This window comes from Manacus vitellinus, unplaced genomic scaffold (assembly GCF_001715985.3).
Source record: "Manacus vitellinus isolate BGI_N305 unplaced genomic scaffold, ASM171598v3 scaffold_47_pilon, whole genome shotgun sequence".
Taxonomy (NCBI): domain Eukaryota; kingdom Metazoa; phylum Chordata; class Aves; order Passeriformes; family Pipridae; genus Manacus; species Manacus vitellinus.
In genome coordinates this window covers 4156746-4167983 of record NW_021940585.1, presented here as the reverse complement: position 1 = coordinate 4167983, position 11238 = coordinate 4156746, and the positions used below count along the sequence as shown (strand labels likewise).

Sequence of the window (11238 nt, the reverse complement as noted above, 5' to 3'; positions counted from 1 at the left end):
GTTGGATTAAAAGCCACTCTGGCTGACTCGGAGATGCACAAGTTTTGCATCTGTATAGCTCAATAAAACTCCGGTAATTGGGGGGGGTTTGGGTGGAAAGGCTCCGGGTTCCTTTGGCTGTGTTTTGTCCGTCCCCTGTCGTGCCTATCCCGATTTATTTTAGGCAGCCAGGTTAGGGCAGGCTGATCCCAGCCCGGGGGGATTCCAGCCCCGCAGCCCCTTTGTCATGGAATTCTTCCCAGACTTCAGAGGCTCCACCCTGGGAATACACAGCAGGCATCATCCCCCATGAGAGCCCTGCCAGGAACAAACACCCCTGGAGGGGGAACAGTGACAGCCAGCCCTGGCACAACGGAATTCCACTGGAATTCCATTGGATTTACCACGTTATTCCCTCTTACTCCTTCCCCGTGGGTCAAACAGCACCTCCTGTGCTCCAGAGCGACCCCCAAACCGGGGTAGATCACGTCACTGGATTAAATTTGTAATAATCTACACACTTTACCACACTTGGGTTGTTTTATCACACTGATCAGGGGTCAGTGGGATTCAATTTTACTACAAATAAACGCAGAAAATTAATATCTGTAGATTTTATCATCAGCCCTCATTTCATCCCCACGCTACTCAGCACACGGACACGCCAAATTCATGCAAAGCCCACTGAAGATGTTTGATTTTTAGGCCATAAATTCAGAAACTCCCCCCAAATGACTCATTTTGTTTAGAAAAGGAGCTGCTTTAACCATGGAAAAATTAAATGTCATTAAAATGACAGCTTCTTCTACAATAACAACTCACTTTCGCTTCACGTTTGGACCTTTAAAAGAGACTCATCCTTCCATTTTGTTAAAAAGACCACTTAAAAAGGTATTTTTATATGTTGGGTTCTCTGAAAATACTGGTTTGGCAATATAAACATGGTCAGCTTTACAGCAGTAATTATAATTAAAGGATAATTTGAGTTCATTTAATGCCCTGCTTGAGCTTCATTTGTCTCCTTTGGAATTATTGCCATTTTTCTGCCCAATCCAGCTGTGCCCTGTCCTTTGTGCCAGTCAATCTCCATGAAAATCGAGCTGATCAGGGAAAAAAAGAGTCCCTTGGAGCAACTGCCTGCACATCCAGCCCCAAAATACACTGAATTAACAAGCCCTGAGGGGAAAGGTGCAGTAACCACATCAAGGAATTCTTTGCTCTCTGCTCTGAGCTGGATATATTGGATTAAAAGCCACTCTGGCTGACTCACAGATGCACAAGTTTTGCATGTTTATGTCCTGCCTGTAGCTCAATAAAACTCCAATAATTGAGGGTGTTTTTCAGTGGAAAGGATCTCATTTGTTTTGCTGCAGTTCACAGTGTGTGTTTTATACATTCCTGTTATTGTTATTTTTAGTTTCAACTTGTGAACCCATTTCTTAGGACTGTTGAGACAGGAAAACAACAACCACTAACCAAGTCATGTCGATTTTTTTATTTCAAACTATTGCAATACTGCATTAGTCACTGATTGATGTGGATTAAACCTCCCAGCAGTTTTTCCTCTTTTACATAAACATGATAATACTGAAGTTTTACAGTAATCAGAACCCTGTCTCTAAAATATTTCTGTGTAACAGCAAGCAATTAAAAAAGAAAAAAAGCAAAGTTTTGGGATTGTTGACTTATTTTAGGGCCTAGAATCTGCTTTTGAATCCTATTGCAGTGAAAACCTGGTGTGGACCCACAGAGTGCAGCCATCAGTACAGAAAATACACGTGGTTTTTGAGTCCCAGGACCACAAATTAAAGTCACAGGAAGGAGGAACAAGGTGTGGATGAGAGGGAAAAAGGCCCAGTTGGCCCCGAGTCACACAGGAGGGTTCAAAGTCAAAACAGGGAGAACAAAACACCTTCATTTCCCAACCTGAGGGAAGGCACGAGCCAGGCAGAACAAAAGACAAGACTTTTCTGATTCATACCTGAAAGATTCAGGCTTTTTAACCACCTGCAGGAACAAGACTTAACTTTGTTTAAAACGGTTTTCTTGGTTTTTTTTTTCTTTCTTCCCTTTCAGTTGTTTTAAAAACAAGACTTAATTCCAGCTGGCACAGCCCGTGCCCACGTCCCTTCCACGCTGCCCAGCCCAGAAAGAGCATCTTTGACGGGGCTTTTTTTACAAAACTAAATCAAGGGGGTTGCTGGTTTTGTTTTGCCCGGTTTTTTTTAAGCCCCTGGTGCCCCAGAGAGATCTCTGAGAACACACACATCTGCACAGGGAAATCGTTTTCCTGTCTGCTTGGGGTTTCACGTGAGCAACGGCTGTTTCTGGTGTGCAGCTTGTTGGGGGGTTTTTTAAACATTTGTCTCCCGTGTCAGATGTTAACCAACAGTAAGTGTGCAAAATAAACACCCCCCCAAAGGCTCACACCGGGAATGGAAACCCCTGGGCAAACAGAAATGATGTAGAAGAGGAAAAGAACCCCAACATACCTTCCTTTGGCTTTTTTTGCTCGATTCTTAAAGGCACTTCTGAAAGAAAAGGTGCAGGTTGGGAGGTTCAGGCACCAAAGAGGCACTGGTAGGTATTAAAGTGACATGTGAAAAGGTGTAAAGAGGTTTTTCTGGCCAGGAATTCCCTGTGAGGGTGGCACAGGGTGCCCAGAGAAGCTGTGGCTGCCCCAGCCCTGGAAGTGTCCAAGGCCACCTTGGATAAACTTGGAGCAACCTGGGCTAGTGGAAGGTGTCCCTGCCCCTGGGATGAGCTGAGCTGAGCTTTAAGGTCCCTTCCAACCCAACCCATTCTGGGATTCTCTAACTGGATGGAACAGGAACTGGGAATTTCCAGTGCCAAGCTGGGCTGAGCAGTGGGTGGGTCCTGGGCAGGGGTTTCTCCACCTTTCAGGCTCTAAGACTTGGTCTCTTTGCCAAAACACTTTAAGGTGCACGTACAAAAAAATCAATAAATAACACCTGAATCTGAACAGTTTCGTGACAGATCCTTTAAAAACTCAGGCACGTCTCCTCATGTTCCACAAAGAACTAGAAATATTTATAGGATTAAAACCCATTTTCTTTCCTATTTCTTTTTTTTTTTTTTTAACACAGCAAAGTAAAATTCAGCAAGGCACTTCAATTTTGTTGCTAGCCAGTCCTCCATGTTTCTACAGTGAAAACAGCAGCACAGAAAAGGGGGGATTTAAGCACCCCTAGCCCCAAATTTGGCAATATTTGCATGACACAATCCTAGCCCAGGTATTTCAGCTTTTAATTAAAACAGTGGAGCACTGGTTTTAAATTTCTTAACCCTCACTGTTCACTCATCAATTATTTTCAGCTTCAGAGAAGGAAAACTCAGATTTTTTTTATGCTCAGTGAAGGCAATTGGTTCCTGTTCTACCACTTTCTCCCTCCATAGATTACACAGAGTAAGAAAAGACAGGCAGGAGGAATAATTTGCCAATGAAAACCAGTCCTAATTCACCAGGAATCAGGACAGAGCAATTTATAGCCCAGTTTTCAAGGGAAAAACGTCATTGAAGGCCATTTGCTGAAATCCAAACCTAAAACATGGGCAGGACAATTCTGTGTAGCATCACAGGGTCATGGAATATCAAAACCATCTCAAACCCACGCAGCATTTTAACTCCAGCCCTGCAGGCTGAGTTTCCTCCTCGCTCTCCTGACACCTCTGCTGTGCTTGTACCAATTTTTGGGCACCAGTTTTTTCCCCACAACCAGTACCTGGGGTACGTGGGGGGGAAGGAGGCACCAAAGAGAAGTAGGGGAGGGGTTTCTTCATTTCCTTTTTGTCCCACAAAGTCTCCTCCTCCTCTTCCCCCCCCCTCTAAAAGCAGTGGGGGATTTGCAGGGAGCTGTTTCCTACACCAGCCCTGCCACCAAATCCCCTCCTGGCTGCAGGATAATGGTGGGAAGGCAATTCAGCAGCAGTTGCAAGGCTGTTTGGGGTGGTTTGGGGATACAGGGAGTGCTAAAAGTGCAAAAGGACTCTTGTTCTGGCACACAAAGGGGTTTACAGCCCATCCCTCCTCCAGCTCCCCGTGCCCCAATAAAGGGGCAGCACAGCAGGATAATGGGATTGTGCCAGAGGCGGAGAGAGGAGGGAGGACAGGAGGCAGCTGGGCAGTTCCTGACTGGAATTTGGGGTCTCTGCTGTTGAACAGCACAGTCAGAAGGCAGGACACTGAGGGGCTGTGCTGCACCACCTCCCAAATTCCCCCTGGTACCTTCACAGCTCCACGGGCACCACGTTGATCCACATCCCCCTCCACACCTTCGGGATGACCATGGGATGTGCTGGGTCTCTCCAGGGGAGACTCTGTAATTCCATGGAATCCCATGCTGGGAATCCCCAGGGAAGACCTCCTGGACTCTGTGTGTGGGCCAAGGTCACTGCAGGGCCTTGGGCTGGTGCCTCGGGGTGTGGGGGTGCAGGTGGTGGGGGATAAAGGTGCAACAGTATTAAAAATACACCTTCAGCAGCCCAGGATGGGCCAGCACCTGGCAGAAGGTGAAGTGCTTGAAAATTTTAAAAAAAACAAATGTAATCCAAGCCCTGAGCTTGGACATGGACTGTGCTACATCAGAGCAACAGAGCTCCAGCTACACTGGGAAAAAAGAGGAATGTTCCCACTCCTCTCCTTTCCACTCCTCACTCGAGTCACTGCAGCAATGCTCTGCTGAGGAAGAATATTCACTACACAGGAAACAGCCCATGAGCTTGTAAAAAAACCACCCCAAAACCAGCCAGAGCCAGTTCAGGGAGAAATGATGATGATGATAAAAGGACCATGACTGCTAGAGCCCAGGAGATGGTGTGTCAGGGGCTCTAACAGCACGCCCAGCCTGGTGGGGAGGTCTCTTTTAAGTTAATATAATCCCCACTCCCAGCAGTGGAGGAACTTCCATCACCCGTGGATGAGGACATCATCTTTTCAATCAGCACTCTGCAAGAGAAACACTCTTGTTGGAGAAAAAGAGAAATTTAATCTAATGTAAATATGTAGAAGAGATAGTTGTTACCTATATATGTTACCTATATATATGTATATAAATAAACCTTGTAAGTATTTTCCCCTTCCCCCAATGCTGAGTAACTGTGTTTTGTCTGAAAACCCTCTCACACTAAAGCAAACTGTGGGAGGGGGGCTTGAACTTGGAAATTGGATTTTTGAGGGGTCTCAAACCACCACAGGGAGTTTGGTTTGTGGGTTTGTTTGGTTTTTTTTAACCAGCAGCATTGAGGGGCACAAAGCTTTTCAGCAGTGCAGAAAAGAAACAGCAGTTCAGGTCAGAAGGACACAAAACTCCAGCAAAATGATTAAAAAATCAGGTTAAGGGACTTCACAGCACTGAGAAGAGGATTCCTAAGATTACCTGGCAGCATCAGGAGGCTCTGCAGTGACTGGATAACTCACAGCACCTACTGCAACCACCTCACCTCAGGTCCTGTTAAGGACTGGGACACATCAACAGACCCCCTGGGTACCACCTGCCCAAGCTCAACATGAGCTGTGAACACCCAGACTAGGTTTAGATTAGACACAAGGAAAAAATTCTTCATGGAAAGGGTTGTAAAGCCCTGGAAGGGGCTGCTCAGGGCAGTGGTGGAGTCACCATCCCTGGAAGTGCTCAAAAAATGTGTGGATGTGGCACCTGGGGACATGGTTTAGTGGTGAACATGATCGTGGTGATGTTTTGGATTGGATGATCTTAAAGGTCTTTTCCAACCTTAATGATTCCATGATTCCCATGCCCTTCAGAAAAGGCCAAATTCTGCACTGAAGGATTGGTGCATCACCAGAGAAATTCTGATCTCTTTGCACAAGAACTCCCATCCTCCTGGAAGAGGCCAGCATGTGAAAAAACACCCCTGGTGCTGTTCAAAGGATTTCTGTCTCCACAAGCAGAGCTGATCTGAGGAGGGATGAACTTGTGACCTCTCAGAATTGAGTTTCCTTTTGGGAGATTTATTGTGTGTTTTTGCTGCTATTTGTTGCTCACTGACAGCACCTCCCTCACTGTGTTGGAAAAGATCAGAGGATGAGGGAATCACAGGATGGTTTGAGTTGGAAGAGACATTAAAGCTCATCCAGTTCCACCCTCTGGCCATGGGCAGGGACACCTTAAACTAGCCCAGGTTGCTCCAAGTTTATCCAACCTGGCCTTGGACACTTCCAGGAATGGGGAGACCACAACCTCTCTGTGCAGGGAATTAACTCTTGGATGCATCACCAGGCACTGTTCCTACCTCATGGACTCATTGATATTCTTGTTTTCCTTGACAGAAGTCTCCACCCATCCCGAAAAGCCATTTTCCTTGCTGAACCGATCCACTTCTTCTCTTGTCACTGCCCAGGGGGAAAGGTCACACTGGAAAACAGGAATCAGGCATTTCAGAATCACAGAATCATGCAATGGGTTTCAGCTGGAAGGGAACTTAAACATCATGTCATTCCTCCCCCCTGCCATGGGCAGGGACACCCTCCACTAGCCCAGGTTGCTCCAAGTTTATCCAAGGTGGCCTTGGACACTTCCAGGGATGGGGCAGCCACAGCTTCTCTGGGCAACCTGTGCCAGGGCCTCCCCACCCTCACAGGGATGAATTTCTTCCTAATTTTTAAGCTGGGAGGGCCATTTAGTGCCTGTGTGCAGGCAGCTCAGCCCTCCCCAGCTCCCAGATCCCGGGCTGAGAGAGAGCTCTGGGGCAAGGTTCCTAATGGGATGTTGCAAGCAGCAATTTATTTATCTCATCTGAGTTACTGACACACCTCAGTCAGGCACGCATGGAATGGAGCTTCAAACACTGTCCCTCGTCCCAAATCTGCCTCTCAGCAGCCAGGAAAAGAGTTCCAGGTGTGGTGGCACTGTGGCCACCAACAGGATGTGCCAGGAGGCAGAGAGACCCTGACCCACAACAGCTCGTGGGGCAGGCACACAGATTTCCCTAAAACAGGCAAAACTGTCACCTCAGAGCAGAATCCCAGAATCACTGAGGTTGGAAAAGCCCTCCAGGATCACTGAGTCCACCCTGTGCCCCATCCCCACCTTGTCCCCCAGCCCAGAGCACTGAGGGCCACGTCCAGTCATTCCTTGGACACTCCAAACCTCCCTGGGCAGCCCCTTCCAAGGCCTGACCACCCTTTCCAGGCAGAAATTCCTCCTGATGTCCAACCTGAGCCTCCCCTGGCACAGCCTGAGGCCATTCCCTCTCCTCCTGTCCCTTGTTCCCTGGGAGCAGAGCCTGACCCCCCCCGGCTCCCCCCTCCTGTCAGGGGGTTGCAGAAGCAATCAAAAACCAGTTATTGAGGGAAGTGTAAATTGTGGAGAAGTGGAAAAAGAAAAGCCACTCCCCTGCCCACCCATCACGAGTCATCTCCAGTTTTGGGCTCTCCCAAACCAGGCAAGTCTCAAACTGAACCTGGAAAGAGCTGCTGAGCCAGGGCTGGCACACGAAGAACATCAAGGGAGTTTTTAAATGAAGGAAAAATTTATGGAAAGGGTTGTAAAGCCCTGGAAGAGACTGCCCAGGGCAGTCACCATCCCTAGATGTGTTCAAAAAAACGAGTGGGTGTGACACTCAAGGACATGGTTTAGTGGTGAACATAGTGCTGGATTTGGTGATTTATATTAAAGGTCTTTTCTAACCTTAACAACTCTGCAAGTTAAGGATTGAAAAAGAGAAGGCAAAGCTTTGTAATCCAGGAGCTGCAGAGCTCCAACAGCACAGGACAAGGTGCTGCATCCCAGGGCAGAGCAGTTGGAAATAACTCAGTGCATCCACCAGGGCCCTGCTCATGGAGGAGAATCCTGCCTAGAAAATGGAAACTCCAGGAGAGTTATGGAAGGGATTAAAAGACAACAGGCTATGGGATAACTCTAGGCAAGGGGGAGTGCTAAAGGTGTCCCCTTCCATTCTGCACCCCTGTGCATGCACAGAAACACCCAGGAACACCCACAAATATATCCAAACACACAGAAACACACAGAAATACACACAAATATATCCAAACACACATAAACACATAGAAACACCCACAGAAACACCCAGAAATACACACAAATATATCCAAACACACAGAAACACCAACAAACACATAGAAACACCCAGAAATACACACAAATATATCCAAACACACACAGAAACACATAGAAACACACAGAAATACACACAAGTATATCCAAACACACAGAAATACAAACACAGACACACAAACACAAAGAAACACCCAGAAATACCCAGAAATATATCCAAACACACAGAAACACATAGAAACACACAGAAACATATCCAAACACACACACACAAACACAGAGAAACACACACAAAATACACACAAACACAAATACACAAACACAAACCACACAAACACAAATAGACAAACACATACAAACACACACAAAACCACAGAAACACACACAAAACACACACATAAAGACACCCAAAGACACCCAAACCCACCCAGAGCTCCTCACCTTGTTGGCCAGCAGCAGGCAAGGCACAGGATTCCCGTCTGGCAGCAGGAGCTTGCTGTCCAAATCCTGCTTCCACTTCTGGCTGTTGCTGAAGGTGCTGATGTTGGTGACATCAAACATGATGACACAGGCTGAGGCCTCCCTGTAGTACAGGCGGGTCATGGATGTGAAACGTTCCTGTCCTTCGGGATCAAAGGGGAAAAAAATCACCCCCCAGGGTTACTATTTTGGGATTTGTTCGTGCAAATAATGTGTTTATTGAGGTCCATCCTTCTCTCAGCTGACACTGATGGTCCCCACTCAAATAATGAGGAAATACAGGCACTCCAGTTTGGTCCAGTGGTGGAGCTGGAGCAAACTGGGCAGCTCTGAATGCCAGCACTCAGATCATAAAGTCATGGAATCCCAGGCTGGTTTGGGTTGGCAGGGAAATTAAAGCTCATCTCATCCCACCCTCTGCTGTGGGCAGAGACACCTCCCACTAGCCCAGGTTGCTCCAAGCCCCATCCAACCTGGCCTTGGACACTTCCAGGGATGGAGCAACCATAATATTTGCATTATTCCTGGTGTAACTTGGAGTCCCCTCAAGCCACCCCTGTGTCCCCACACACCTCTGAGGTGCTGGGGATGCCCAGGGACTGTCAGCTCGGGCATCTCCTTCTCTTGGGGCACAACAAGGGCACGGTGCCAGCCTGGCCCCCCTGCTTTCCACATCTCAAAAGCCTTTTTTTTTTTGTGCCAAAACCGAAACCAGTTTCTTGCTGCAATCCTCCTGCTGCCAACTTCTCCTTCCTGTTGCCTTTTTAAGGATTCCAGACACGGGCAGAGAAACGGGAGGAAACCACAGCCCTGTTTTTCTCATCTCTCCGGATCCAGAGGTGCCATTTTAGAGACGTTGCTGCCCTGTCCTGGTGCCAGGGAATTTGGGAGCCACGTTTTCCTGCAGCTCTCCGGGGAGCAGGGGCTCCTCACTCCACCTCAGCACATGGAACACTGTCCCCTGGAGTGCGTCCTCCTCCCATCCTGGTGCCCTCACCTCGGGGGCACCCAACAGTCTCCTCTTCCCCTGCCTGCTCCTGAGGGATCCACTGGAGCAGCCAGATCCCAATCCTGGCAGCCAAAGCAGTCTCAGGTCCATGAAGCTGCTCCATGCAAGGCTCAGGATTCCTGGCTGCCACACCAGAAATCCAAGTTTTAACACAAGATCTGGAGCTGAGAAGTCACACATCCAGCTACAGATGAGCCTGTTTCCCATTCCCTCTGCTCTGGCTCTGAAGCCAAAAGGAAATGCTCAGCAGGAATTACTGTCTTTGCTGCTGAGCTCCTTGCAAATGGGCTTTTAATTAAATATTTAAATTACTATGGCAGGCTAGAGCCAGCCCTGCAAACCAGAGCAGTCACACCCCTGGAATCCACAGGCTTCTGGGATTTATTTTGGGAGCAGAAGGAAAAGGGAAAAAAAAATGAAGAGGAGGAGGAAGGGGGAAAGGAAGAGGAAGGGGAAAAGAAAAAGGAAGGGGGAAAAGGAAGAGGAAAAGGGAAGGGGGAAAGGGCCAAGCCATTGAGAACTTCAAATTCTGCTCCTGTTTCCTGGTCCCTGTGGACTCACCTGCGATGTCCCAGAGCTGCAGCCGCACCGTCTCCGACTCCGACCACTGAACCACCTTCAGGGCAAAATCCACTGGGGAATCCCCAAAAAAAGAAAGGAAACCTCGTCAGGGGTGTTCTACACCACAGAGCTCATTCCTCCACAGCCTCTCCCCATCTCCCAGCACGGGCCAAATCGTGGGACCTTCCAGAACCCCGAACCAGTGGGTTTGTAACCAGCCCACCCACAACTCCAGGTTGGACAGGGCTTGGAGCAACCTGGGCTAGTGGAATGTGTCCCTGCCCATGGCAGGGGGTGGAAGGAGATGAGCTTTAAGGTCCCTTCCATCATTCCATGATTTGATTTAACCAGTGCAGTGAGTCAGAAGGGGAAACCCTGTGTTCCTCAGATTCTGATGGGTCAGGTTTTCTCCACAGGGGAAAACCTGTGTGGTGCTGCTGGCAGCCACCCTCAGCAGGGCTGGGACTTACCAAAACCAGGAACTAAGGAAAAAAAAAAAAAGGAAGAAAAAAGTCTGCAGCTCTTTCTGCTGGGAGTGACCGTGGGCACAGCCTGGTGCTCTGCCCACTGGGATGTGGCTCTCCAGTGTTTTCCACTTTTAATCCATCCCCTCCTTGATTCCTGAATAAGAAGACTTAAACAGCTCTGCTTGGTCCCCACTATTTTGGGCCCCTGGGGAGATTTCCCGGGAAAAGCCTTGTCAGCTCCTGCTCCTTCCAGGTTATTCATTTACACTGGGGCTGAACAAAGAACCACAACCCCACTCAGCCCCATTCCCAGGCCTGCTGCTGCCCCACCACCTTCCCAAGCACCACCAACACCCCGGTGGTGGTTCCAGGCTGTTAAATTCATGCCAAACCACTAATTAATGCTGCTGGTTTTGCTGGGAAGAGCTGAGCCTGTAACCTCAGACCGTCCAGCTCCTGGGGGTCGTTATTCCCAGGAGGGGGGAGAAGGATGGGAATGAGCCGGGCAGAGGGACAGGAACCCCCGGGGGGCTCAGGGAAGAGGCTCTGGGAGCTGCTGCGGGAGATGCTCAACAAACCACCGATGGGAGCTTGTTCCTTTCCCAAATTCCCGCTCCCACGGCTGCAGGGGGAGCAGGACGAGCATCCCACGGGCGAGGGGCGGCAGTCCCGGGGGCTCGGCCGAGGG

General features: G+C 48.7%; 1 protein-coding gene across 1 annotated transcript; it reads right to left on the bottom strand.

Annotated features, from left to right (window-relative positions):
* Positions 1-4634: 4634 nt before the first annotated feature.
* On the bottom strand, positions 4635-10151 carry RAB29 (RAB29, member RAS oncogene family). The gene is made up of 4 exons (XM_008919664.2): positions 10084-10151; positions 8475-8656; positions 6250-6371; positions 4635-4945 (listed from the first exon to the last, which is right to left on the bottom strand). Exons 2-4 carry the CDS (start codon positions 8634-8636, stop codon positions 4828-4830), a joined length of 402 nt encoding a protein of 133 aa, XP_008917912.2. The 5' UTR covers positions 8637-8656; positions 10084-10151; the 3' UTR covers positions 4635-4827.
* Between the last annotated feature and the right edge of the window lie 1087 nt (positions 10152-11238).